The 27,715-nt window shown below is 42.6% G+C and overlaps 3 protein-coding genes across 3 annotated transcripts; 2 read left to right on the top strand and 1 right to left on the bottom strand.

The window, feature by feature from the left end:
* The first annotated feature begins 73 nt into the window (after positions 1-73).
* Positions 74-4,850, top strand: psmb3 (proteasome 20S subunit beta 3). Its single transcript, XM_076291134.1, has 6 exons — positions 74-198; positions 933-1,117; positions 1,294-1,401; positions 2,191-2,368; positions 4,121-4,215; positions 4,664-4,850. The coding sequence occupies exons 1-6, from the start codon at positions 196-198 to the stop codon at positions 4,710-4,712; spliced, it is 618 nt and encodes a 205-aa protein (XP_076147249.1). The 5' UTR covers positions 74-195; the 3' UTR covers positions 4,713-4,850.
* A 1,469-nt stretch (positions 4,851-6,319) lies between these two features.
* LOC143131423 (phosphatidylinositol 5-phosphate 4-kinase type-2 beta-like) lies at positions 6,320-17,202 on the bottom strand. The gene is made up of 10 exons (XM_076291070.1): positions 16,245-17,202; positions 13,970-14,067; positions 13,769-13,865; positions 12,590-12,742; positions 12,204-12,350; positions 10,850-10,888; positions 10,514-10,627; positions 9,736-9,991; positions 9,034-9,137; positions 6,320-8,121 (listed from the first exon to the last, which is right to left on the bottom strand). Exons 1-10 carry the CDS (start codon positions 16,386-16,388, stop codon positions 8,041-8,043), a joined length of 1,233 nt encoding a protein of 410 aa, XP_076147185.1. The 5' UTR covers positions 16,389-17,202; the 3' UTR covers positions 6,320-8,040.
* Positions 17,203-17,486: 284 nt separating this feature from the next.
* LOC143131446 (polycomb group RING finger protein 2-like) lies at positions 17,487-24,677 on the top strand. The gene is made up of 10 exons (XM_076291101.1): positions 17,487-17,595; positions 18,164-18,294; positions 18,649-18,745; positions 19,072-19,127; positions 20,190-20,240; positions 20,883-20,982; positions 21,879-21,924; positions 22,038-22,136; positions 23,016-23,096; positions 23,462-24,677. Exons 2-10 carry the CDS (start codon positions 18,183-18,185, stop codon positions 23,771-23,773), a joined length of 954 nt encoding a protein of 317 aa, XP_076147216.1. The 5' UTR covers positions 17,487-17,595; positions 18,164-18,182; the 3' UTR covers positions 23,774-24,677.
* The last annotated feature ends 3,038 nt before the right edge of the window (positions 24,678-27,715 follow it).

Raw genomic sequence — 27,715 nt, 5'->3', positions numbered from 1 at the left:
AGAAAGGATGTTACAAGGAAGTTCAATGGATAGCCAATCACTGACAGAGGGAAGCCGGCCACTGCTCTTGGTGGTTGATTCGCTCAGAAATCGTGTAGTCACTGTGGGCTTGTATTTCTTCTAACTGAAACTGCCCGTACACAAAGACGGCAGTATAATTTCACCACCCAAATCGACAAACTTATAAATTTCAAGATGGTGAGTACATTAACTCTATGCTACTGAAGATTGCTTATGTCTGTATAATAAGGGGTTCAACAATAACTGAATCACAGTTGATTGCCCTGCTAACATTAGCTAGCAAGTTAGCTAGGATGGCTAAATGATGTCAGCTTGAAACATTTGTGTTGGTAAGCCTGGTAAATTATAGCCTGCTTCTTATTTTGCAAAACTATACGTTTTCTTGATCTTGTATGAATCAACTGAACTGAAGCCAGTTGTTAAATTAACGATTTTGAGACAGTCAACCTAGTTATAATAATTTGAGTGTTAGCAAGATATGAACACTAGCTAACGTTAGCAAAATTGGAAGTTACAGGCATCTGCTGTATATTGCTAGCGCTTGCTGTACCACATCGCTAGCTGCGCAAGCGAGCTAAATCGAAAGTGATGGTTTGTAGAAACCTGTTACCTTTATTCAGTTAAAATAAACTAAACGAAGAACGGATGCTAAGTTAGCATTGCTAACGTTATTATTGCAAACAAATATCGTTGTTTGCTGCAATTGGTTGTCTGTGAAGTTACTTACTTACATACCTGTTACCTCTCCTTTCATCTCATTCCCAGTTCTTTTCACTCGAGCTGTCAATGTTAACCAAAAAGTCAACTATGCCAGTAGCCAATTATGCAAATTAGCCATAGTCTCGTAAGTATCTTTTGGCAGTTGTAGGTGTGAAGATATTAACACATGGATTTCCCCCCTGTGCTTGTAGTCTATTATGTCCTATAACGGAGGGGCCGTCATGGCCATGCGGGGCAAAGAGTGTGTGGCCATCGCAGCAGACCGGCGGTTTGGGGTTCAAGCACAGATGGTAACCACTGACTTCCAGAAGGTCTTCCCTATGGGAGACAGACTCTACATCGGCCTGGCAGGCCTGGCAACAGACGTACAAACAGTGTATGTTTGAATTTGTCCTTTTCTTTTTTATTTATGCTTTGCAGTCATATTTTTCTTCTGTACTGCCATTTTTCATTCATTAATAATGGTCAAGTATTAATTTGTAGTGTTTTATTGATTCTGCTCATTTTGTGCTGATCTTATTCTTGCCTGTCCTCTCTCATTCTTTTTTTTAGAGCGCAAAGACTGAAATTTCGTCTGAACCTGTATGAGCTGAAGGAGGGTCGTCAGATCAAACCAAAGACATTTATGAGCATGGTGTCCAACCTACTCTACGAAAGGAGGTGTGTAATTATGAAGTGCTTTGATTTATGAGCAACTGTACAGTGTCATTCATTCAAACTTTATTTATTTATTTCTATTCTCACCTGGCGACCAACATTAGACTGGATGTGTACTGTGTACTAGTTCTATAGAATAATGGGACTTGTTAGTAGTAGTTACGGGAATAGAGCATGCTTCAGTCAGACTCTTTAGTCTCTTAGAGTGCTGTACCAAACCAAGTCCAAAAAGGGAGAAAAGCCTGCACTGTGCATAACGTACGCACGTTTTTCTCCCTTTCTTTACTTGTTGGTAGTTGTGCAGAAGTTGGCAGGCAGAAACGGATGGACAGCAGCATGTCCCGATTCAGCTCAGTGCGCTGAAGTTTTGTGTGAATTTCTCTGCAAGTAATGCAAAGTATAATCTTGGAAAGCACTGAGGCACCACCAGACCCTTCTCAATTGAGAGTGGGTCTGGAAAAGGTTCATTGACTTACGACTTCCAGCAGGGGAGTAACTAGCAGTGAAATTAAACTTAAATTGGTGCATTACGCTCTTACCAAATCGTTTCAGAAGTGTAGCAATCTTGTAAACAAAGGTTTTAAATGCAGTTATTTACTCCGTTCCAAAGAAATCCACATCCATGCCGGATTAGTGATTGTATTTGCGTGCCTGTGTTTTAGGGACATAGGGACAATATAGTTGTATAACGTTGGATAAACAAGATGATGGAGCTGTTGATGCAACTGCCTTCCTAATCCACAACTGAAATGGTGTCGTTGTCCCCCCCCCCTCCCCCCCCCCCCCCTTTAGGTTTGGACCTTACTACATTGAGCCCGTCATCGCTGGGCTGGACCCCAAGACCCTCGAGCCTTTCATCTGCTCCCTGGACCTCATCGGCTGCCCCATGGTTACGGAGGACTTTGTCGTGAGCGGCACGTGTTCGGAGCAAATGTACGGCATGTGCGAGTCTCTCTGGGAGCCCGACCTGGTGAGTGAGAGAGAGCCGCCGCCGACCAAACACACAGGGTCCATGGGCCCTCTAGACACACAGGGTCCTTGGGCCCTCTAGACACACAGGGTCCTGGGTGGGGCCCTCTAGACACACAGGGTCCTGGGTCCCTCTAGACACACAGGGTCCTGGGTGGGGCCCTCTGGCACTCAATGTCCGCCTTTGACGAGAACTTGTGATGACAGTTTTTCAAGAGAACTGCTCTTTAGGTTTGTCTGGAAGTCTGCTGGTATTAAGTCAATGCACACATCACATTACATTAGCTCAGGGGTGGGCAACTAATTTCCCCAAGGGGCCACATGACAAACTGGGACTGTTGAGGAGGGCCGGAGCCAAAATACCGAACTCAAGTCAACTCAATTCTGTTCAATTCTATTCTGTTCTTGTATAACATTAAGTAAATCATATGGTTTTGTTTACTAGTCGTAAGAACAGATGAAAATGTGAGGGAGACAAAGGAAAAACAGCAATATTTAATCTATGTCCAGTATTTAATTCTCATTCTCGAAAATGATTTTTTGACATTGACATTTTTTTCAGTTTTCAAAGACTGATATAAAAAAGTACTACAATATCTATATAATTAGGCTAGGTCATGAAAATGTGAAGGAGTCAGTACAACCGACAGGCCTGTGCCACCATTTCATCAACACTCAGCAATATTTCATCATTAAATCATTACCATCATTAAATTAACTCTATGCAGAATTAGACTACGAAAATGTGGAGCAGACAATAGTAGGCTGTCATTAGTTAATCAACATGCACAAAGAAAACTATTTTAAAAATGTAGGCTATGTTTTTGCTTTAACTTTATGCACATAACTGTGATTGGTGAACTCGCTCTGTGTGTTGAGCCGGCTGCTTCAAGCAACCTGTGGGTAGTAGCATCATACTAGTTCGCTAACATAATCTTTGCAAATAAACTCAGACATATTTTGGTTACAATTACGGGGTTATCCGATTGTAAACTGTCTATCTGCCAACGAGCAGCAGTAGGAGTTCGTTCTAACAACCTTTGCGGTGGTGAGCGACGCAGACATAAGAGACACAAAACTTTGAAAGGTTTACGCCGACGTAAAGGCAACTGCATTGTGTCGACGCAGAAGCATAAATTCTATTCACCAGCACATCAGTGAGGGTGTTTACGTCGTATGCATCCACGCACAAATATATGGGCTTACAAATAGCAGTCGCTTTCAAAATAAAAACAACGATATTGATTTGCATGCATTATCTCTATGCTAGGCTCTTGACTATTGTTCTTTCACGGACCTTACGCGGGCCGGTCAGGGAAAGCCCACGGGCCGGATGTGGCCCGCGGGCCGTATGTTGCCCATGTATGCATTAGCTAATTGCATCGCATCAACGCCTATGCAGCTATGAATTAGCTTTTGAGATGTCTTGTAAGGTCCATGCAGTGTCACTTTTATCCAGCTGCCTATCAGTGTTACCTTTTGAAGGTGCTTGACAATGGACGGCTTAGAATGTTGTCCCAGTATATGTATTGCAAGCTGAGTGTATGCTATTACTGAACATGGACTTGCAGTGCGCCTCTCTCTCCTGTTCCCTGTTCTCCTGTTGAAAGTGCTTGTTGACTGTTGCAGAATCCTATGCGAGAGTGTAGAAGTCTGCGAAAGTGGAGTGCTTTGTGTACTTATTGAACATGCTGCTTTTCTTGCGGTGCGTGTTGCTATGCTAATCTCTGTTTCTGTTCTTCTGTGTCCACAGGCGCCCGATGACCTGTTTGAGACCATCTCCCAGGCCATGTTGAATGCTGTGGACAGGGACGCCGTCTCTGGCATGGGGGTTATTGTGCATGTCATGTGAGTGTACTTGAGCTTTGCTTTGCTTGACCACCTAGCCTCCAAACATGAACTGACGTGATGTTGCCTTTAATGTGATGTGCTAGTAAATAAAGACAAGAGTGACAGACAATTCTGAGGTGTTGGGACACTGCTGCCATCTGGCTGTTACCAATGACTGTGCAAGTCATGTAATCAATGACTGCTCTTCAGGGTGCTCGATGTGCGCATGTAAGCTTTGCAGAATTGGATCCCAAACACAGATGCCTGCCGTTGTTGTAGCATGCTGTTTATTGGAAATAGATGTCTTGCTATCAATAAGCTAAAACAGTTTTTAAGATTAAATGAATCCTGTAAACATGTCTCAAGTTGAAAGGTGTAAGGGCAGGTGCTTGCGGTCTACTGTTTTATGTGCCTAGTTGGTTTCAAAAAACTAATGTCATTGTGTTCTGTGCCTTTTCCCCTACAGTGAGAAGGACAAGATCACCACACGCACCCTGAAGGCCAGAATGGATTAGACCTCCCCACTGCTGCGTCCAGTTTTTCCATTCACCTCAACCTCACTTTTTATATGACAAAAGAACTGCTCATACTGTTTATTGTTTTCTTATTGGAGTTGCCCTGTTCATTAAATAATAAATCTCTAGTGTCCTGAAGACTGTCTGGCCCTGTCTTATGTCCGTAGTTGAAGAGAAGTACGGTTTGAATGCTGTGCGATCAAAGCCTTCAGTCCTGTTCCTGGACCTCCCTGCATGGAAAGGCATCTACTGACCCATCCCTGCCTTAGCCAGACCTAATTGAAAGTGTAGAATTATAAGGCTCTTGACTGCCTTGAATCATACATGTTCAGTTAACCGATTGCCAATCATGTATGCAGATGGGAAAACATGCAGTAGCCATATATCAAAGGATCAGGCTTTTCCAGTATGATTATATTACAGCATTGTGGTAGCCTAGTGCAAAGATACCAGTATGATTATTATGACTGCCACAGTGAGGTGGCGGTCATGTAAGTTTAGTCAGTGTTTTTTCTTCCGGATTTTTCTTCTTCTTTCCTTCAGTGATTTTGTGTCAACGATTCGCAGGAAACTGAAAGACCGGGGTGCACGAAACTTTGTGGGTATTCCCACAAGGATGGCACGGAACCATTGTCCCCCAGTTTTCTGTGAATATATCGAGAGCCGCAGGGCCTAGGAGGACCACATTTGTTTTGGTATGTTAGTCTCAAGGGGCCACGTCAACCCATCCCATAACCACTCATTTGATGTACAGCGCCACCTAGTTAAAAATGAAAAAGCAAAAATTAGGTGTTGTAATCGCTGGTATCTCAGGCTGACATGGTCAAAACTGCATGTAATGTAATGCAGTTACAACTGCACGCACACATAAAGATACACACACATGCATGCATGCACGCACACATAAACACACACACAGTAGACATGCAGACATACGTATGCACACACAGGCATGCACGCAGACTCCTGTACACACACTCACACAGGTACGCACACAAGCACAAACATGCACACACACATAAAAACCCACACATGCAGGCACACGCACATCCTCATCTATGTGCAGCTAGATGGATCTAGTTCCATGGCCGGATCCGTGTGTAAACTGGGCCTGAATATATGAATGGACAGAATTCACAGATATGTATTGAGACAGTGATTTATCACAGGTAGATCAGTAGATCATCTGAACTGCCTTCGAGTGCAAAGAGAATGATGTCAAGTTGGCTTGATGGCTCAAGTTAACATGGCAAAGCATGGATGTGTAGTGTTAGTACAGAATAACATCTGGGGCTTGCTAACTGTCCTCACACTCTGCCTACTGCCTATGCCTTTTCATTTCTGACACGTGCAAAAAAGGACATCTACTGAATACTCACGCGAAGTTCTTAGTTTTGTTATAGAGAAAATCATTTACTCTGTATCTTGAGGTCCTCTGGTAAACCTCAGCAGTAAGGACAGACAAGCGGCAGGTGGCGACAGTGTCATGTTTGTGATTGAGATGGACTGACCAACTAGTCTGTATGGAGTACGTGAGTCCCACTTACTCCTTCAAAACGTCACAGCGTGATGGAAAAAAACTGATAACAAGACAAGACCCAACAAAGTTTACTCAGAATTCACCATTTACTGAGAGCTCTTGTGTGTGTTCGGAGAGTTGATGGTGAGTCCATTCTAGTGCTGGCATATTAATCATTAGTTATGAGTTTTTAAGACAACAAACTTCAATTTCTGACACCCTTTCCTCAGGCTTTGCACTGACTGACAACATTTGAGGTTTTTTTTCTCTTCAGGCAACATTTCACAACATCATTTGTCTAGTTACCAACAATTTCAGTAAAACCAACTCTTTATAAAACAAACGTGAAAATAAAAAAAAGAATAAAACTCCCTTTAATATGCACTGGATCATTTTTCAAGTAACTTCCTTTTCTAACGTATGTTGGTAACAAAACAATACTGTATACAAACACAAAAATGCTACATTAATGTAAACAAGATATAAAAATGATTCGCATGGTAATAAAACCAGTATATTTGCTTTTTCAAATTCCTTTTTTTCTTATGTGGTTTCTTAATCCATTTTTGTTAACTGACCTCCATCAAGTTGACAGACACAATTGACTTCATACATATATGGCAACATAACATTCAAACACTTAAGTCCATTAAAAGAGATTAGTGGTTTTGGTGTTGGTGTTGACGTAGACACATGATGTCGCCTCTGTTTGACAGACATGCATTTTTGCCACTGCGTTCATAATTTGTTTCCCTTGCACATGTTCCGAGTTCATCTTTTGTGTTTCTTCTGTTTGAACTGGGGCTCGAGTAGGGAGGTGTACAAACCACTTTCAGGTTGTTCCGCTGCAAGATTTCTGCTTTCTTTTTTTTTTTTGCGGTGGACTGTCACAAGATTTGACGGGCTCCAAAGTGTCTCCTTTCGGTTACTCTCTCTTCTCTTTCTTTCCTCAGAGTGCTGTTTTAGAAGTGTGTGTATTGTATCGGGTTTGTCCTCAGAGTGCTGTTTTAAGAGTGTGTGTATTGTATTTTTTTTTTTTTTAAGGAAAAAAAAAGAACAACCAAAAGAAAACTGAAATAAATATAGATGAGCGCATGGACAGAGACACCAAAAACAAAGAGAAGGGTAGCCAATAATAACAGGATTCTTACAGCTGAAGCCAAAACACACTTTCAAGGCATTAGTAAGAAGGTGCTGGCGTCAAAAGTAAAAAAAAAAAAAAATGAAATAAAATAAAGGTCTGGAGATGAGGAGAAGGGGAGGGCACATTGTGTGGGAGAAAGGGCAGGAGGAATGGAGTCACTTTTTTCTTCTTCTTCTTTTCTTTGTTTCGTTCGGCACGGTTCCCATCCATCCCTCATACCAGACAAAGAGGCTGAAGAGACGCTGGGCGACAAGTACAATAAGTTTGGGGGGCTTTTTTCTGTGTAGAGGTGGGGTGGAGCTGAAGCGTTGCTATTAGTGGCAGTCCAGTCTTCAACCCCCCCCCCCAAACCTGCTCTCCCTTGTGGTGTTCTTGTGGAGGGGCAGAGGGGGTGGTGGTGGTGGTAACAGCCTTGCTCCTGTGTGTATGTGCTATATGCCTTTAGGAGACTGAAAGGAAATAGGATTTTGTGGGGCGGTGAGATGGGAGAGAAAGATTCGGAGATATAACACAGAGCGGAGATACAGAGAGAGAGAGAGACAGAGAGAGGGAGAAAGAGAGAGAGAGAGAAGTGTGGAGGTCTACAAAAGTACTGTAAGGAATCAGCTGCAGGTCTGTGGTTGTGGTGTGGTGTAGTGTGATGTGGCGTGGCGAGGGCAGGTCATCTAGGAGAGGATGTTGGACATGAACTCATAAAACCGCTTGGAGTATTGTTCCGGGTTCACGGTGGAGATCTCTGCGCCAGCCTGTGGGAGACGGAGACGGAAATGAACAGCTCAGTGGCGCGATGTGGCACTGGCAGAGTTCAGCAGCTAATGAATCATGGTGCCACCCATGATGCCACCCAACGCTTTAGATATAAATAGGGCAGAGGTGGCGCCACACTATCATGCTCACAGCTTCCTACTTCCTTGGGACGCCCACAGGTGCCTTTTAGTATGGATGCATTCTCTCCATTCTCGGATGAGAGTTTAATATAACAAAATCGATGATGATTGCAATATAACAAAATCAAATCAACAGTAGAACTAAACAACCTTTCCGAAGCCCCCATTTTGTCAAATTACGTATTGCTGGCCGTAAATCTGGCCATTCGAGCGCTACTATTTTGTTTTTGATTAAGTGTTCACCTTCACGGTTTTCAGGCAAACCATGTAAATGTAATTACATAAAGTATGAATGACTAATCAGGCCATCGACTGACATTTCACACAAGACTTTCTGGCTCATTTGGTTATTCATGTTCTATCTGAGTCAGCAGCTGATAACTTCGGCCTTGCAACCCTGCCAAGAGTCCAAGCACTCGGGTTGTGGCTCTCATTATTCTAGCAAAGCCCCTTCAAACTAGCTTTATACTGATCAAAGTAATGGGCAAATGCCCATTCAAGCTAGCTTTATAGTGATAAAATAATGGTTAAAGGACCATTCACGCTGGCATTATAATGACTAAGTGATGGGGAGATATTGTAGGCAATCTGTGCTGCTGCTAACAACACTATGTTTCAGTCAGCAATTAACAATTACTCTGAACAAATGCAAGGGCCACAAAACCATTAACCATTTTTTCCCCACCCACCACTCACTCCTTTATCTACTGCAGAGACCAACAGAAAATACCTGGAAATACATCTAGAGACTATGAATGTGTTGAGGCTCACCCCATGTTTCACAGTTTTGGCAGCATGTGCAGCTTTCTTCTTCGCATCATAGTGTGTGAGGATGTCAATAATGGCCATAAAGTACACTTCCTTCTTCACCACACCTGAGGCAGAGAAAGGAGAAACTCAAGTCAAAAAATCATGTCAGATCACGTATGCTACATATTTTGGGCAGGTGAAATCTGACAAAAAGTAATGAATCATCAAAATATACAGAACAAACATGTCGAAGTATACAGAGTAAAGTCCATATAATGTACTAGCCTGGAAAATCCAGACCCTGGTAATCTAGAAAGATTAAGGGTCTGGCCACGAACAATGTAATGGCCCAACTCGAGGGGCGGCAACAAGCATGCATTTAAAAATCTCACTGCACGCAATTGGATAACACTAGACCATGTTAACTCTGAATGATTTCGGACTTTGACGTAATCGGATAACACTACGACCAATTTGTACTGTCCTCCAACGTTGCAGCGCTGTATTCATCAGTTTAGCTGGTTCCCCGGGATGCAAGGGGTAAAAGTAACGTGCATCATTGCTCTTTGCCAGAGTGTCTCGCAGAGACAATTCCATTGTGCTCTCGCGAGAACTCTGGATTTCCAGGGTAATAATGTACATATACAGAAAGTAAATAAACGAGAGGGAGTCCATATATATCAGTTAGTATAAATACACCCATTAACGGTCCTCTGTACTGACCATCGTGACTCTTGATGGCGTATACGTCCACCGACGGGTCAAACTCGCCGGGCCCGAAGAAGCCACCGAAGTTGAGAGGGTTGCCGGGGCTGTCGGGCGGGGTGCCGAACGAGCCGGTCATGGGCCCGCCATCAGCATCGTAGTCGTCCTCATCGCCGGCGGCGCCCTCCACGTCCATCTCTTCCTGCTCGGCCCTCTCCACGTCATGGATGCCCACCAGCAGGCTGTAGTCCATGATCTTCAGCGTGGCCAGGAACTAAGAGAGAGAGAGGGAGAGGAAGGGGGAGAGAGAGAGAGGGAGAGGAAAGAGAAAGAGAGAGGGAGGAAAGAAGAGTCAGTCAGGGTACACAAAGAGGAGGAATAAAAAGATATGATGTATGAATATGATCGATTGATTTAAATGAAAGAGAGAAAACAAGCCAGTAATACAATACACAATGATGATTGACAAGAGGAGAAGGAGGAGGAAGAGGAGGAGGAGGAAGAAGAGGGTATGGATGGATATGCTTTTATTACTTGGATGTGAGACAACAAATGTCAAATGTTACAAGCTACAATGAAGAAATGAGTCAGCGAGTCACAACACAATGCACTGTCTGGAGGAGGAGGGGGGAGCGGAGGTGTTTGGATTTGCTTGTTTTACATGAGAGTGAGAGAACCAGGGTCAAAGATCCCCAGGGAGATGGAGGAGGATGGAGGAGGATGGAGGAGGAGGAGGAGTATGAATCTGAGAAGTGACTGGTGCTATGCTAACGAAGCTAAATGGAATGACTCATACCTCTACGTCCCGTTTTAACTTGTCCAGGAATAACTTTTTGTTGTCATCGCCAATCTGGAGCTTCTGGCCTTCGTTCAGGAAGTCGTTGTCTTTGAATGTCGGAAGGTCCTTTGCCTGAGAAGAAGTTATTTAAATTAAATTAAATAAATAAAAAATATTTCATATATAATAATACATATGATATCTCAAATATAATCAGGTAGTCATAGATACATTCATCAGTCTGCATATTACAATATGATAGGATTTTCAGTTAGACTTTATAGGCAACCCAATTTTGCCTGAGAGTTGAACATGTTGTGGTATGACATGTTGTGGGTTGAAGTAAAGGCTTACTTTTTCCTTGTCACTGGCTTCCCTGGACACTGTAGACCCCTAAAAAATAAGAGAAACGTCCAGACAATTCAGTTGACAGCTACAATATTTCCAAGATGGCCGAAGATGTTTACAGCAACATACTGCACTTCAGAATCAGTGGTAACCAATAAATGAGTTCAGATGCAAAGTCCATCTTCACAAATGTGTAAAATGCGTATGTTGTTTTATTGTCAATTCCAGGTAATTTCTATCAAACTGCCATTTTTTGTTTTTAAGTTTTTAAGTAAATTAAATCAAATCAACACAACAGTTTGACTGATATCAAGTTAAACATAATATAAATATATTTCTGTAAATTCAACAAAAATGGACTCTGTTTTTACATCTGAACCCTTCAAATGATCTCCAACTACCCCCTTTAAATGAACTCCTTATCATTTGATACAGGAGGGCCGAGTAGTGGATAGAGAAAGTAGAAAGGATTTGAGTCCATCAGCACAAGTCAACAACAATGCTGACCCAAACAATCTACTCTGTGAAGCATTTGACACCAATGTGATGCATTGTTGAAGAATGAGAAATAAACAAATTGGAGAAAAGCGCTCCCCTCCAGGGCCACACAAACTCATTACTGCTCAGAAATCGAATTGGATTTGGTGGAGTCGAGCACAGGCTACGTGATGAGACTGAACCGAGCAAACAAACAAACGTAATGAAATAGCACTTGCACCCACCACCACCACCCCCAAGCACCTTTCCTTATCTGACGGGCTGACGGTGAGGATGAAAGGCTGAGGACATCATGAGACCCAGCCAGCGGCAGCTCCTCTCTAAGACTTCATACGCAGTCACTGTCCCACAACTGTCACCCGCGTGAATGAACACTAACATCACGCTTTAAGCCAAGTTTACGCTCCCTTTTCACACGCAAATAGACACCTTGATCCGTTTAGTCTGTATTCGTAAGCTAGAAGTTAACGGACAAAAGAACGGACAAAATAGAGAGAGAAACTGACGGAGGCTCCGTCGGTATTCGGTTTTTACCGTTGAGCATAAAACACAGAACTTTCCACCATATAGGGGCTGACTGTCAGGGAGAATGAATTTTTGAATGAAAGAGTGTAGCGAACACGATTATAATTAGCACGACCAGACCAGTTACCATCGCTAGAATATTGAGGAAAATGAAATAACATAGTAGTAAATGACTTCTTCACAATACATACGGAATGACTTCTTCACAATACATACGGAATGACAACACACATTACGTTCATCCTGTATGACACAGGACAGGTGTGATGTCAAGTTAGGTCAGGTGTGGTGCACTGCCCACATAGGCTCCAGGTGGAGCCATAACAATCAGGCGTACCTTCAGGTCATATTTGCGATGCACGGTGAGCCGGTGGCTGAAGACGTTGCGCGTCACCACCATGTACGTCTCCACGCCGTCAACTGTTAGCCGGTACATCCCTAAGAACTGCGGGAGCAGTGTGTTGCCATGACATTCCACGATGAACTGTGAGCATCCGGAAGAGTGAAGAGTCAGTGAGGACCAGGAAGAACCACATACACTCATAGACCTCATAGAAACATGCCCAATACATCTAACCCAGCGGAAACATGTAGGCTATAAAATTGCTGAATAATGTATGCTTGAGTGTTTTTCATACTGAATGTACTATGTTTGTAAATTTTCAGTACTTTCTAAAATGTCATTCATGGGATACAAACAGGGGCCAAGCAGTGGTCTCTTACCTGGTGGTATTTCTTGAGGATGTTGTGCATCTCGGCGATGTCCTCGCTGGAGACAGTCTTGATGACGAAGTGCCGGTCGTACGTGGACAAGAAGCGGTTTCCGAACCGGCCCTGCGAGTCACTGTTGAGGGGAGCACTCCTCGTCAACGAGTTCTGCACCAATCAGAGACAGAGCGGGGCATCAGAGGCGGTCGGTGCATGGGGAACACAGCAGAGGAAACAAGGGAGAAAAAGAAGTGAAAGGATGTATGGATGTATGTATGTATGTATGTATGTATGTATGTATGTATGTATGTATGTACTGTATGTATGTATGTATGGATGTATGTATGTATGTATGTATGTATGTATGTATGTATGTATGTATGTATGTATGTACTGTATGTATGTATGTATGTATGGATGTATGTATGTATGTATGTATGTATGTATGTATGTATGTATGTATGTATGTATGTATGTATGTATGTACTGTATGTATGTATGTATGGATGTATGTATGTATGTACTGTATGTATGTATGTATGTATGTATGTATGTATGTATGTATGAGAAGACGAGCGCCTGATAAAAAAGGATGCCAAGTTGAGGTTTGGGCTGTTTGAGCTGTAAAGTGCCTTGAGACGTATTATCATATGTGATTAAACACCATATAAATAAAAAATCGATCAAAATAGCAACTGGGGGAAAGGCCAGACGAAAGAGTGCTAACAGATTTGGGAGAAGCACAAATGGAGTAGCTATGGGCAGATGCAAGACCATCATTATAAAACAGTGGGGAATGAACACGCAGAAGTTTTATAGTAATGGGGTGGAGGGGGGTGGGGGACTCCTACACGAATCAAGACATTTCAGAGGTGACGGCAGTGTGGATGGAACCCCCCCCCCCCCACACACACACACACACCCACACGTACACAGAAAGTTCCAAGTAGCAAGTGGGCAATTAACAACTTTATCCAGATTAAGGAATGACAAATGGCTCCTAATACTTAGAGGAGCTTAATGACTGCGGCCCTACTTGGCTGAGGAAATAAATCACTGATAAATACAATCCTGGCCAACATCCAGTGGTGAGTTAACGGCTGGAGTTAATTGCCATTCCGTAAGGGTCCTAGAGAGCAGACACACTAAATGCATCCCACCAAAAGCTTCGGCAGGCCAGACATCTCTCCTCACCTGGTAGTCCTGGTCATCTATGCCGAAGCGTTCCCTCAGATTTCGAAACACCATGGGACAATACTCCTTGAATTTGAAGCGGCTCGGCAGGTTTTCCCTGCAGAAGACAGGAATGTTGTGAAGACACATACAGACGTCAGAGAGGGCATGCTTTACGTACGACACACATGTGAGTGACTAGTGAAGGGCCTTGATACGTACTTGTTAAATAGGTGGTTGTCCACTTTGATCTTGCTGTAGGCTTTAAAATCGTCAGGCATTAGCATAACAGGGACAGGGACATTGCTCAGCTCGTTGATCTGCAACACAGACAGTGGAGAACAGACACACAGTTTCACAGTTATTGACTGCATCTAGGTACGCTGTGCTCAATGTGAATCTGATAGGCCATTATTTTCCAAAACAGTCATTAGATTTGTGATGAAAAAAATTGTAATCATGCATGCTAGGAGCGTAGGCAGAAATCAATGGATGAATAAGTAAAAACATGAAAACAAAAAACACCCAAATGGACCCGAGCCTAAGCTCCATTGAAAGGAAACCAGTTATAGAAAGATCCACTTGAAACACAAATGTTCAACACCAGCCCAAGCATCAGACTCTAGTAAGTCACCTTACTAAGGCTGGCCCTCAATCTCTCAGCACCAATACCCCCCCTTCGATGAGTTTGAGATGGACTAGAAACCCACACAAAGAGATTTTCAAGTACAAACTCAGCCTAGCCTACCCCTTTTTCCAAGCTTCAAAGTGCCTTTTTGATTCAGCAAAGTGTTATTGAGAGTGTGATAAACCACAATAAAACAGGACTGGCGTCAGGTTTCGCCCCAATGTGATATTTAATGTTTTTTTTATCAGGTTTTGATAAAAAAAAGTCATATTGGTAATCAGTCACAAAAATAATTTTATTTTAAGTCATAATATTGGCATCGTGACAACACTACTGATCAATGCAACCAGATAGCCTGAGTGCTGCCAATCATCTGGGTCCATCTTATTGATGTAGCACAGGTAATGCAGGTGGGCCAGGATCTTAGAACAACACTTCCTTGTTTGACTGACTGATAAACATCATGATGTTGTGAATGTTATGAAGAAAATAAGTTATTCAAATGCTTTTTTTGCCAATCCTTTTCTCATCAACATGAATCTGAGGAAAATAGCCTGCTTCCGTTCTGCTTTTCTAGGTGATATTGCAAGCATGGAGACCGATCATTTTAATATAGGCCTAGCCCATTCCTGAACTTCCTCAGAAAACAAAACTGATATGATTTTAATATGTTTGTGAACAGCCTAACCTTTAAAGAAAAGTGTTATCAGCTAATTCATATGTTACGGTTCATAGCAGATGATGACAAAAAAAAAACTCCCTCTCAGCAATACATGAACATTAAGTGACTGTAAAAATTATTAGATGCATGGTAATGCACTCAGCTCCTCTTTCAGTTATTACTGTCTAGATCAGCAAAAAACAAGACTGCCAAAATGTAGTCTTGACAAGTTGTTGGTGTCTCTCATATGACTCAGGTTTTTCCCTGCATAAGCATAACCATCTAACATTCTGACAGTAAGGTTTGTTATGTGGCAGTTACATCATTGTGTACAAAAGCGGTTTAGAATTCTAGGCGCTGGTTGATGTGTTTCACCTGCCCGTTTGTGCAACTAAAGCAGAGTTATAGACCATGAGGAAGTACACTGCTTGAGCCGTGCATGGGATACTAAAAGCTCCTACAGCGCTTTCAGTGGTCTCACTAAACGAGCAGTCTACGGGTCTGATGGAGGGGAAGAGACCGATATCATTAAATGCACGAGTTCCTTGCATTTTTACTGTTAGTGTATTTTTAAAAATGCTGTATTTTAGTATTATTCAATGTAAGGTTTATGTGTAATTAGGCTAGATTATTAAAAACAAACGAAAACAGCGCAGATATCAGTGCCGAGCACTACAAACAATGGACCGCAAATCGAGTCACACCCCTTTCAACCTAAGACGCACGAGACACACCACTACACTCTGAGACCGTAGCAATGACATGTCAGGCGTTAAGTCGTGCAAGTCGCGCTCGCAAGACATTTCCAATGCCCTTGCCAACGAAGAGTATTTATATATCTGTCCAGACTGACACCTAAGCCGCCAGCTTCTTATTCGAGAAGTGGCTGTTTCGAAACACTGAGATCTAACTTGTCTGTGCCATTAGTTCAGATACTTTTACGTTAGCTTGTGTTAGCCTACATATCGAACCTGAGAAGTTTTCAACACACAACTGTAATAACATAAAATAGCGTTATACATTTCATTAAATGCTGATAAATGCATGTATTCTAATGTTTGCAACTTAAACATGAGATTTTTTTTCCAGTAACAGTAGCTTGCAGTTGGCTAACTGACGTTAGTCTGTCTAACGTTAGATGTCTAGTTTCTGACTAGCAAACATTAGCAATAACGAATGTAGGATGCAAGTTAGCTGCCATTATTTACCGTATGGTTGACACCCCACATTAGAACGCTGAGAATGGGTTCGCTTGCACGGAAAAGTTTTACTTTCTGTCCAATAAAATGTTTCTTTTTCGTCTTCGTTTTGCTGGCGCTCACCGGCCCTGTGCTCGTACAATTGGATGACATGTCTCTTCAAGTGAATATTAGGCAACGCAGACAGCAAGAGAGCTAGCAAGTCAGCTAGCAAGCCAGCTAATCTGTAGCTGGATACGAAATGGACAGCAAAATTGAAGATGACAGGTACTTGGCAATCTATAAGTTCATTATCGGATATGCAAGTTGTCCCAGTAGCAATTTCCTGGAGAAAAAGAGGGTTCCTGGAGAAAATTAACGGGATTGCATTTTGCGCCGTCACCACCCTTCCTCTGCTGCAGGCCACGGATCAGTCCGGAGCGGCGCACAGACCAGCTGGCATAGATGGCTAGCGTATCTAGCTAGCCGGCCATCTAACCAACGTTACAAGCAGGCTTGACTGCAGCCACGGTTGAGTCTTCGCAGGCAAACAAACTGCCGCTAAACAAAACACCTACTCTCTGTTGCAGTTCCAGAAAAAACAAAAAGGAAAATGTTTTTTAGAAGTTTAATAATTCCATTTTGATGAGCTTCATATAGTTGTCACCAGCTTCAGGATCTCCCCAAGATGGCGTCCACGGTACATTCTGCGCTGAAGCGCACCTACAACTGGTGAACAGCAGAACTGCCGTGTCTGTTGCTCTTGTTGCGTGCATTACTTGTTCAGATGCGCTGAATCAATCAGCTACCAAGGAGGGTGGGGTCATAATTTTGTTGACCAGGGGACAGTTATCGAAATGAAATCTGATTAAAATTGATATTTCACTATATAATGCAGAGCAGACAGAAAAAGTTCACTTCCCACCTATTTTGTGCCGCCTCTCTTTTGTGATAAACAACGCTGCTCTTTGACATGTTTACATTGTGCATATCCCCTTCCATTCACACAGAATAAACTTGAAAATCTCAAAAAGTAGCCTACCACACATTTATGATCACATCACACATTACTAATACATATTCAACATTTTACTACAAACTAAAACATGTCAATTTATATTGTATTATGTAGTATTATATTATATTATATTATATGATTATATTATTACAGAATGTCTGGCCAGATGCATGGTTAAGAGGGGATGTCGTGACGATGGAAACAATACCACGTGACTAGACTGGGCAGGTCGTCTTGTACTAGGCTAGATGTGCGTAAGAAAGAACAGTGTATTCTGGCGCCGCTGCGGTAATAGTCACAAAGGATAGCCTCATGCTTCAGGCTCATTCGTGTCAAGAAAGTGCATTTTTTATGCCAAAACAGGTAGGATCTTAAGTGGGTGCGGGTGTATGAGGGTTAGGCGTTTTCGGTTTTCTTTGTTGGTTAGACGTAATCTTGCAGAAGTGCAAAATCCATGGGCTTGTGCTCATAGGGCTACGCTACTTTCTCTGTTTTAGGATCCCGATACGACTAGCCAGCCAGTGAAGTTTAAGATGGCCGCGTTGGATTCAGTTATTCCATCACATATCTCTTTTGTTTCATATGTGTATTTTGTCGTGACAGTGTTCACGCAAACCTCATGTTGCAGCCTTTTTGTTTTGTGAAATTATACGTTAAACGTTTGTCTTCTCCCCGTAGGTCAATTTAGCTACGGCTAACTAGTCAGCTTCGCTAAGCCTACTGTTTTGATGGTTAAATGACATGCCGTGTTTATCTGTTTTAATTTTCAGACAGAGCCCTCTAACGTATATTTTTCGTTCTTTTTACAATTCCCAATATATAATAGAGGCGCACTTACTGGAGTGGGAAAATTAACGTGCTAAGGCTTTTCTCTGTCTGTATCTTCATTGCTATTGTATGTTAATATGACGCCTTATTTCACCTATTCTAGATCCTACCGGCAGGATAACATGCATAAAACCAAAAGAATCAAAATTACGGATTTAAATCCAAACCTGATATGTCCACTCTGCGTGGGATATTTCATTGATGCCACCACCATTGTAGAGTGTCTGCATTCATGTAAGTCCGCCGTTTAACTCAAACATACACACATCTGATGTTCTATGATCAGCTATACATTGTTAACGTCATGCCTTCACAGGAAATCACTTGACTCAATGTTTAAACATATGTAGCCATGCACATCTATAGCACATTGGTGTTTATTAGCATATCAGTGTTCATACTCTCTTTTACCCTGTGAGGTTAGTGTAGGCGATGCAGAATCATCTCCAGGTAACTGTAAATGTCACCAGATGGATAGACACCAGTGGTAATAGTTGTAAGTGCTCTAGCAGCAGGGCTAGATAGATTTTGTGAACATTGTGGAGTACCAATACAGTGTGCAGTAATAAACATTTGCTCCATGTGCAGACTGCAAGAGCTGTATTGTTTCTTTCCTGGAGAGAAACAACTACTGTCCACAGTGTGATGGCCAAGGACAAAAGAGGCCCACACAGCTCAGTATCAGGTTGGTAATCTCACCCAGGATTCTGTGAACTTGTGTATTGCATGTGAATGTGTCTGAGATATCGGTCTAAGTGGATATTCCTGAATGTTTTGTAATTAATGGATACTTATTATGTGCATTTCTTTGGACACCATACTGATGTATGTAGAACAAGTAAAGCTTTATACTATTCCTCCTTCTCTTTTTGCCGTTATGAACAGGCATGCTGAACTGGTATCATGCTCAGTTTTTCTTCTCTGGTGTATGCTGTCTACATAACTTATATTGTGTTGCATAGTCTTGGTACCCTACATATTTTAAATGTATGGATATATGTGCCTCTGCAGGTCAGACCAAGCCCTCCAGGACATAGTTTACAAGCTTGTTCCAGGACTATTTAAAGGTGAGGCTTTACATTAGTTTCTTTACGAGGCCCCATTATCTAATAGATCAGGGGTTTTCAGCCAGTGGTCTGTGACGTAGGGGTGTAAAGGTATACGTACTTTAACAGTAATCAACATTAGGCTTTTTTGCATTTGGACCAGGTTTTGAACATATTAAGTGGAGGACCGTATGTCAGTTTAGTCAATGGACGTCAAAAACCATTTGACACCTTTTCAAAATACTATTCCCGTTGAGCATCAGCCATATTGTCAGTGAATGTTAGGCTTGCAGTACCTTCAGGCTAACCGTGCCGAAAATCAACCAAACCACCAATTGACTTCCAAACCGCGGTACACACAGAACCATGGTTTTTGTGTACCGTTACACCCCTACCCTGAACGCACTGCAGGTGGTCCCTGACCATGCATTCGGTAGTGTAATTTCACTGTTGGAGAAGTGGTCCTCAGGTTGATTTTGTTAATCAGAATGGTGATACCTTGGTCCCAATCAGTTGAAAAGCCATGTAGTAGATGGATCTAGATCATGTTAGGTGCTTACTTGCGGGGCTGCACTCTTGTTAAAGGGGAATTCTGGCGATTTTTCACATAGATCTGCTTCTCAAGGTCACTGAGTACTGTCGGTACGAAGAAAAAAAACCCTAAAAACAATCGGTTTTACCTAGCTGGAGTTGCTGCAGCCAGGCAGCTACAGTACTTCATGCTGGGTGCATGTTCATGAGCAGTAGATGCTGCTGGTGAAAAGGGATTAACTGAACTTGATGTTAGTTATGATATCATAATCACATTTTCCTCGGAAAATGAGCTGAATTACATTTATGTAGGTGCCATTGTGTTTAGTGTATAGAGGCAATTGGATTCTGTGTTTCCTGCAGAGGTCAACTTTGATGTAGATGTGTATAAGAAAAGTTAGGTGAGTGGCTGCTCATCCTCAGATGATTGTGCATAAACCTGTCTCTAACACAGTTCCAATTTCACTCTCTCTCTCGCTCTTTCTGTCTCTCTCGCTCTTTTTGTCTCTTTCTCGCTCTCTTTCTGTCTGTCTCTCTCTCTCTCTCTTGCAGATGAGATGAAAAGAAGACGAGACTTCTATGCAGGTCACCCAGCTGCAAATGGTTAGCTCACACACCCTGCTTTTCCAGATTCTGATGAAAAGTGCAGATGAGTCACCCTACTGTATATCTAGTTTATTACAGCCTGACACAATGTACAATATAGACATATACCGGTACATGTGTGTCGAATGTGTTCAAACCTTTGAAATCGGGTTGATGCCTTATAAGGCAAAGCTGAGTCATAAATCAGTGCTGAAGAGATGGACATTAGAGAGCTAATGTGAAGATATAAGTGGGTTTGAGATTGATAGCAAGCCTTCTCCATATCGAACACTGAAAATACTACACTTTGAATGAGTGGCTTCCTTAGTCTGCATGTACTCCAGACAAATGTCCCATAGTCACATCTTGCCCCATGAGACTGCACTGTGGTAGGATAGATTTCAGCTCACGCAGATGTTAAAAAGAAACATGCTTGGACTGTCTCTGTGGAAGCATGTGTTTCTTAACAAGACAGCAATCGAGCCTGACAAATCTTGGTTTGTGTGGAAACAGAAATTATGAAGGAACAGCACTTGCAAGCAAGAATGTGAGCTTGTTAACTTTTAAGAGTATCTTCATGTGAAGCCAAGGCATTCAACCCTCTCCATCTGTGTGTGTGTGCATGTACTTGTGTGCGTTTGTGTGTGTGTTGTGTCCCAGGATTAGACACTAGAAATGGGGGAGTGAGGGAAAAGGAGAAGAGCATCATCGCAGAGGATGAGATCATCAGCCTCTCCATACAGTTCCACAGGAAAAACAGGTAGGAAGAGCATTGTAATCACTGGTAGCTTTTCAGCTAAACACAGCTATCTTACCCCATGGTCTGCAAAGTCCCATGAAGATGAGATGGCTTCAAAGATGTAGGCTACATGATTTTGTGTTTTAGTAATGTTTGATTGTATAGCAAATTTAAAAGGTATTCTCACACAATTTAATCAGATGTGTTGAAGTGGCTGTGTTGGAAGTTATGTAAATGCATCCGTGGCCGTGGCCTACTGGTTAGCACTTCGGACTTGTATCCGGAGGGTTGCCAGTTCGAACCCCGACCAGTAGGCACGGCTGAAGTGCCCTTGAGCAAGGCACCTCACTGCTCCCCGAGCGCCACTGTTGATGCAGGCAGCTCACTGCTCCGGGATTAGTGTGTGCTTCACCTCACTGTGTGTACACTGTGTGCTGTGTGTGTTTCACTAATTCACGGATTGGGATAAATGCAGAGACCAAATTTCCCTCACAGGATTAAAAGAGTATATATACTTATACTTAAAAATGCTTAAATGCGATTTTTCACATAGATCTCTGTTTCTTGAGGTCACCAAGTACTGTCGGTATGAAAACAATCGGTTTTACCTAGCTTGAGTTGCTAGTTCCAACAGCTAAAGCTGCCAGGCAGCTACAGCACTACACTCTGACGGCATGAGCATGGGGGCTCACGGATATGCCCCCACAGTGTAGCGCTGTAGCTGCCTAGGTGCGTTAGCTGCTGGAACTAGCCCCTCGAGCTAGGTAAGGTTTTAGTTTTCTTTTCGTACCGAAAATACTCGGTGACCTTGAAAAACGGAGATCTATGTGAAAAATCACCAGATTTCTCCTTTTAAAATGAAGATGGTTAAAGGCTGTGATTTTATATATTAATTTACCTTTTCAATTGTTTCTCAGCAATGATCTCAAATCATCAGATACAAAAGACTCAGATGGAGAAATGGTAAGCATTTCCGCTTATGGCTGTTTAAATGTGGAACTAGTCATCAGACTGTCACAGATTTTGTGTTGGTAAGCTCCATGTTTTATGTCATTGGCCATTCTCTTTCCCTCCAGACCAACAGCAAACGTTTCCTGCGTTGCCCGGCAGCCATGACTGTCACCCACCTAGTCAAGTTCCTGAGAAGCAAGATGGACATTCCCAGCACATACAGGGTAACGTCATTTGTGCTCCACCTCCTCCACCCATATCACCACCCATACCCTCTCCACCTCAACGCAGCTGCTATGGAGCGTATCTAGTTCTGCCATTACAGCTAGATTTGAACTTGGTTGTCACAAAAATGTCGATCACTATACTATGAGGCAACTGGCAAGGGCTTGACTGTGAGGTAGTCCATCCATGCATGTTATGTTATTTTATGCTGTGTAGATGCAAAGAGTTGCATATTTCAGGAAAATTAAAACACATTTTTACTGTTAAGAGCTTGTAAACAAACACCCATTTTTTCAGGACAAGTAGCCTTGAATGTTGATTTAATAGCAATTTGAAGGCTTTTGACAACATGTCCGCACAAGAACAGGTGAAGGGTCATTCAACGTTGTACCTCTCTATGTTTTCTAATGGGTGGTTAATTACTTGCTTCTGTCATGGACATTGATGTGGAAGGGAAGGGAGCCACCGTATATATGCCATCGCAGAACTGCAGTGTTGCAAACTATCGCTGTGTGACCTGTCGAGTGTCTTGTTGAAAATATTTAATGGTTTGAGGTTAGACATAACATGAATAAATGGGCTCTTAAAAGCTCTTTACAGTCTGCGCTTAATTAACGCCATTCATCCATGTCGAAGCCTAATGATTCAGTCAATGTTGATTGCATCTCCTCCAAATAGGATTTCTTGACTCCTCTTTTATGGTTAGGCCTAATTGAAAAGCAATTAAGAATTAATTGGCACAAATTAAATGGTGTCTTTAACTGAAGTGAGTAATTGTGTGGGGGAGTGCGTGAGCTCTATCATAATGGTCTGTATGAGGCGAGTGTTTGTGCTGTTTGGCCTGACATTGATGCACCTCTCCTCTCCTGCTCCATCAGATTGAAGTTTTGTATGAAGATGAGCTCCTCAAAGACTATTACACACTAATGGACATTGCCTACATCTACACGTGGAGACAAGTAAGAGATCTTACAGCCTTCGTACCCAAGCAAATTAGATCAGCTCTGAATGAGAATTGTTTCTGCAGAATAATGACATGGGTGCACTGAAGCATCCTGTCAGCCTGTTCAGTGGATGTTCATTTTTAGAGGCCATTTTGACTAAATTACTTAAGTAAATTTTTTTCTGTGATGGTTTTGTGGCAAATGTCTCAAGTGTGGAGACTATTTCTATGAATATGTTGACACAGATTTTGTATTTTCTTTAGATTTTTTTTTAAAATTAATTTATTTTGTATTTTTTGGATATTATTTGCATAGTGTTTTTGTTGTAAATGTTTTTCTGAAGCGGCCCTAATTGCCCCTAATTGCCCCGTCCCTTCCAGAACGGCCCCCTCCCGCTGCAGTACCGTGTCCAGCCCACCTGTAAGCGCCGCCGGCCATCCAGCACCTCCGTCCTGTCCCCTCTCCCCCACTCGGACGGCGTCTCCGAGAGCGACTCGCAGAGCGACAAGCCGCTCAGTCCGCCAGCCACCCCGCCGGGTCAGTCGGCCCTCCCAACCCCAGCCCAGTCCAACCCTGGCGCTGCCCACAGCAGCGCTCAGGTGCGCCCCCTACCCAACATGGCTGGGAACAACAACAACAACAACAACAAAAACCAGAAGAACTGCAGCCATGGTCCTGTCGGAGATGTGTAGACCACAACCTCCCAACACTCCTCAAATTCACCTCATCCAGCTGAACTCACACCCAGTCTCTACGTTAGTGAAAAGTGGCTGAAGACTGACTGCTTTTAAAGAGGACTCACATGTACAAGACTTAAACAAAAGACTGCCTGCTTTATTGACAACAATAGCATAGACCAGGCATATCCTTTTTTTGTATACAGATATGTATATAATTGTATATATTGCTGTATGATACAATGAATCATATGTATCAAATCGTATGAGTGCAGAAAAAAAAGATGTTTGAGATGGGCACGTGTCGTGGGACTATTACGCCCTGTGTTGTCTACACTCCGCACACAGTGAAATGACAAACCATCAATCCCAAATCTATAGCAGATTATGGAGTATCTACTCACCATATGCCATTTGTTATTATATGTTACATTGACAAGATGTATCCTTATTTATCCCATGTCTCCGTGGTTACAATAGCAGTCACTTGGCGTTGTCGGCGATGTCTTTTTTTTTTTCTTTAAAAAAAAAAAAAAAAAAAAAACACTTGAATGCACTACAATTAGAATGTAATCATAATGCTTCATGCAAGAAGGCAGCTGGAATTGTAAAAGAACTGACTGCATTTAGTGTTTTTTTTTTTGTAGAGAACGAAGGGCTCAAAGCGCTCTATACAATAACACAATAAACCTGAGTCATAACCATGTTACAAATGGCCCCACAGACTTAACATGACCAAAAGCACTTGACAAAGTGAAGCATTCAAGGTAAAAACCCTTTAATATTATGAGGGGACTGAACTGTAATACTGTACAATACTATCAATTGTATGTACCAAACGAGAATTATTCTGTATTTATTTTATAGCACTGCATGTTACAATGTATGTTCCTTAAGGCAGTAAAACACCTGAATTTTGCTTCTTCCTGGTGTTTTTTTTTTTTTTTTGGGGGGGGTGAAGGAATGAGGGCATGTTCGTGAGTCACAGTCGACTGCCCGTCTCTGAATGGAGAGGTACAGCACCTTCTTAGGACGGTTCAGGCGAAGTTCCCAGTATTGATGTGCACAGAACACAGATCCATTATCCGGACCCAACGGGATCTACTGACCACAGATCAGTTTGCGGTGCCACCCTGGGAGGCCCCTCGTGCCTGTGGGGAGTGAAACTTGACTCCTGGCCATGCTGCTGCAGCACTCCAACGTGATCAACGCCCAGTTCAGTTGCCTCTGGAGTAGAGGAGCAATCTAGAGGCCTCTGCAGCACTCCAACAGCAGCAGATCTGCAACAGATCTCAACGCCCAGTTCAACTGCACTGTCACAACAAGTTCCGATGGCAATTCTTTTGCTGGTTTACAGCTCAATGTAAATTTAATGAAATTTGAAAGTCCGAATACTTTCAGCATCATCGACAACACATAGCCAAGTCTTTGGTGACGTACGACAACAAGGTGCTTCCACAAACAAAAGCCAATGGTCCCGAGCTGCACTTGTCATATAATATACATATCTATTCTATCCACTGAAATATGATCAATTTGCACAATTTATAGTCAATACATGTATAAGAATGATACAATGTGTGTATATATTAACAAACATATTTAATTTGCTAAATTACATGGCATTTACTTTCAGGAGGACTTTCGTGGCAGGACAAAATCTCTGATGGAGCGGAAGATGACTTTGAAGTGGGTGCCGTCGCAGTAAGGGGGGCTGCCCGTCTGCTTGCAACCACACAGCATGGCGGTAGTGTCCTTCTCAGGGACGAAGCGCAGAGGGGAGAGGTCGGGGGCAAACTTCTTGTGGGCACCATCGCAGAAGGGCTGGGGGTTAAAAGCAGGAGTAGAACACGTGTGTGAGCAGGGGAGACACCAGAAAGAGAGAGAAGGAGCTCTTATAGACGGTCAGTCACGTCCAGGGAAGTAGTGGTAAACTAAGAGGTGGGTAAACTATGAATTCTGTGATCACGGTGAGGTGGACAGCGCCATCGGATTTTTAAAAAAGGCATTCAGAACATGTTTGAGGTTTATGGTGGAGGTTATTGTCCAATGTTTATAGCAATACCAGTGGTATTAAATGGTTCCTAGAGTGTCGATGAGAGTACATATTGTGAATGTGGATAATACAGTGTGATTTTTGAATGTTAAAAGTTGCAATTGGTGAATAAACTCTTTTGAAAGGTGGATAAACTCTATTAAGAGGTGGATAAACTGCCTCCACTACATCTCTGGTTACGTCACCATGACAACACAATCAAGAGATACTACAGCTGGCTGGCGCAACTAAACAGTCAGAACATTCACCACTGCAAGTGAGCTCCAACTGTCAACATTCACCACTCAGTACTCCAACTGTTTCATGAAACATTCTTGTATACATGCAGACATATAACTGGGACATACAGACTATTAGAACTGACGACAGCAGAGAAAAACAAAAAAACTCGGCTATGTGAAAACATCTGACATCAAGTCAGTCATGTTTTACCTGGCAGTGCAGTGAACATGGGTGTTTTCCAGAAGACTCACCTGCTTCTTGCTGTGGCCACACGCACACCAGGAGTGGCGCTTACCCCCGGTCAGCTTTACGCGGTAGGGCAGCTTGGATGCCACTGCGGGCTTGGACTTCTGACTGCAGAGCTGAGGGTGAACACAGGACACGGGTCATTCAGGAAGGGCCACATGCTAGCAGAGCGCAATCAACTCACTAACTACGCCCGGAGGGAGACCTGTTGTACTACTGTCAAGCAGATGAGATAGCACTTTCCCTCCAAATACTGTATTTCGCTGTGTATGAAACCTGAGATGTGACAGTGGATGACAAATCACTTGTTGAACAATTCTGTAGGTGGCGTCTGCACAACCACACTGACAGGTTTTAAGCCAAATACCAAATTTAAACCAAGTGCAAGTGATTTCTTATTTAGAGCTATGGTAGTAGAGTAGACAGTTTATAAAGTCTGGGGCTTGAACATATCTTTGAGGCCTGTTCAGATACAGGCAAGAATTCCTGCTCAGTCAAAGCTCAAAAGACAGACTAACATCTGCAGCTGAGATTTTACAGGTTTTGATCATTCTGTGTATAATTCCACACACTTCCTGAGGATGACTTTCTATCCCAAGAGGAGCCTGACATTGGGTAAATACACAGGCTACAGAAGAATACAAGTCGCCAACTTGCCACCAGTGAAAATCCATATCATATTAGTCTAAAGTTCAAGATAAGATAATTATGTATCAATGAGGACCAAAGGCTACAAACAAATTAATCATCCTTTTACTATGTCCAAGATATTTGTTTAAGAGGGTGTGCCCGAACAGGCGGAGCAATTAGTTTGGAGTACTTGTCATAACAATACTTTGTGCTTTCAGGGGCTCAGTAGAATGAAGGTCACGCCTCCTCACCACAGACTCTTGTTGCACGAGATGAACATTACTGGGGCCTCCGCCGGTGTTTGTTTAAAGTTTCTACTTTGAGATTTAAGCATAGACAGATTTTCTATTTCTTTTGGCCCCTTAATCCCACCACCTCCACACACTCACATATCCATGCAGATGCAGGCACAACTGACGAGCTATGTCCTTTTTGGAGAAGCAGACAAATCTGCCACTGAAGCAGTCCTAAAAGAAAGTGACTTTATAATAACCCCGTAGTAAGTTACTCGAGCTAGCAGGGTGAAAATGTAAATGAGCATAGGCTACTTACTCTTGCTACAGTCAGGCCCACCATCCAATGCCGTATCGGAGTTAATGTGAGAAAACATTTCTGAAGAACACTCATTTTCTAAGCCGAAGTCAAATGTGAGCACTATGACAGCCTACAATCGGTGCGCAGTCTTCATATGCTTTTTGTTATTTCACACTAAAACGCAGCCCCAATACGTGGATTCTTTCGATTAATAATCTGTATGTTGTAGTCTTTTAAGACGAACTTCTGTTCCCTCTTTAGCATAAAAC

The sequence above is a fragment of the Alosa pseudoharengus genome, unplaced genomic scaffold (assembly GCF_046254945.1).
Source record: "Alosa pseudoharengus isolate Yale_2024_CS ecotype anadromous, Long Island Sound unplaced genomic scaffold, YU_APseudo_1.1 YU_APseudo_1.1_scf_1, whole genome shotgun sequence".
Taxonomy (NCBI): Eukaryota; Metazoa; Chordata; class Actinopteri; order Clupeiformes; family Clupeidae; genus Alosa; species Alosa pseudoharengus.
This window is presented reverse-complemented; position numbering and strand designations above follow the sequence as displayed.

Bases quoted from the DNA above. Each gene is read 5' to 3' on its own strand.
- LOC143131446 (XM_076291101.1), top strand. From the start codon at position 18,183: ATGCATAAAACCAAAAGAATCAAAATTACGGATTTAAATCCAAACCTG. The intron at 20,241-20,882 runs GTTAGCTCACAC...GTTGTGTCCCAG, and splicing joins AGGTCACCCAGCTGCAAATG to GATTAGACACTAGAAATGGG. The intron at 23,097-23,461 runs GTAAGAGATCTT...CGTCCCTTCCAG, and splicing joins ACATCTACACGTGGAGACAA to AACGGCCCCCTCCCGCTGCA.
- psmb3 (XM_076291134.1), top strand. The intron at 1,402-2,190 runs GTGTGTAATTAT...CCCCCCCTTTAG, and splicing joins AACCTACTCTACGAAAGGAG to GTTTGGACCTTACTACATTG. The intron at 2,369-4,120 runs GTGAGTGAGAGA...CTGTGTCCACAG, and splicing joins CTCTCTGGGAGCCCGACCTG to GCGCCCGATGACCTGTTTGA.
- LOC143131423 (XM_076291070.1), bottom strand. From the start codon at position 16,388: ATGTCATCCAATTGTACGAGCACAGGGCCGGTGAGCGCCAGCAAAACG. The intron at 12,743-13,768 runs GTGAGGAGAGAT...TGATTGGTGCAG, and splicing joins TAGATGACCAGGACTACCAG to AACTCGTTGACGAGGAGTGC. The intron at 10,628-10,849 runs GTAAGCCTTTAC...ACTTCTTCTCAG, and splicing joins AAGCCAGTGACAAGGAAAAA to GCAAAGGACCTTCCGACATT.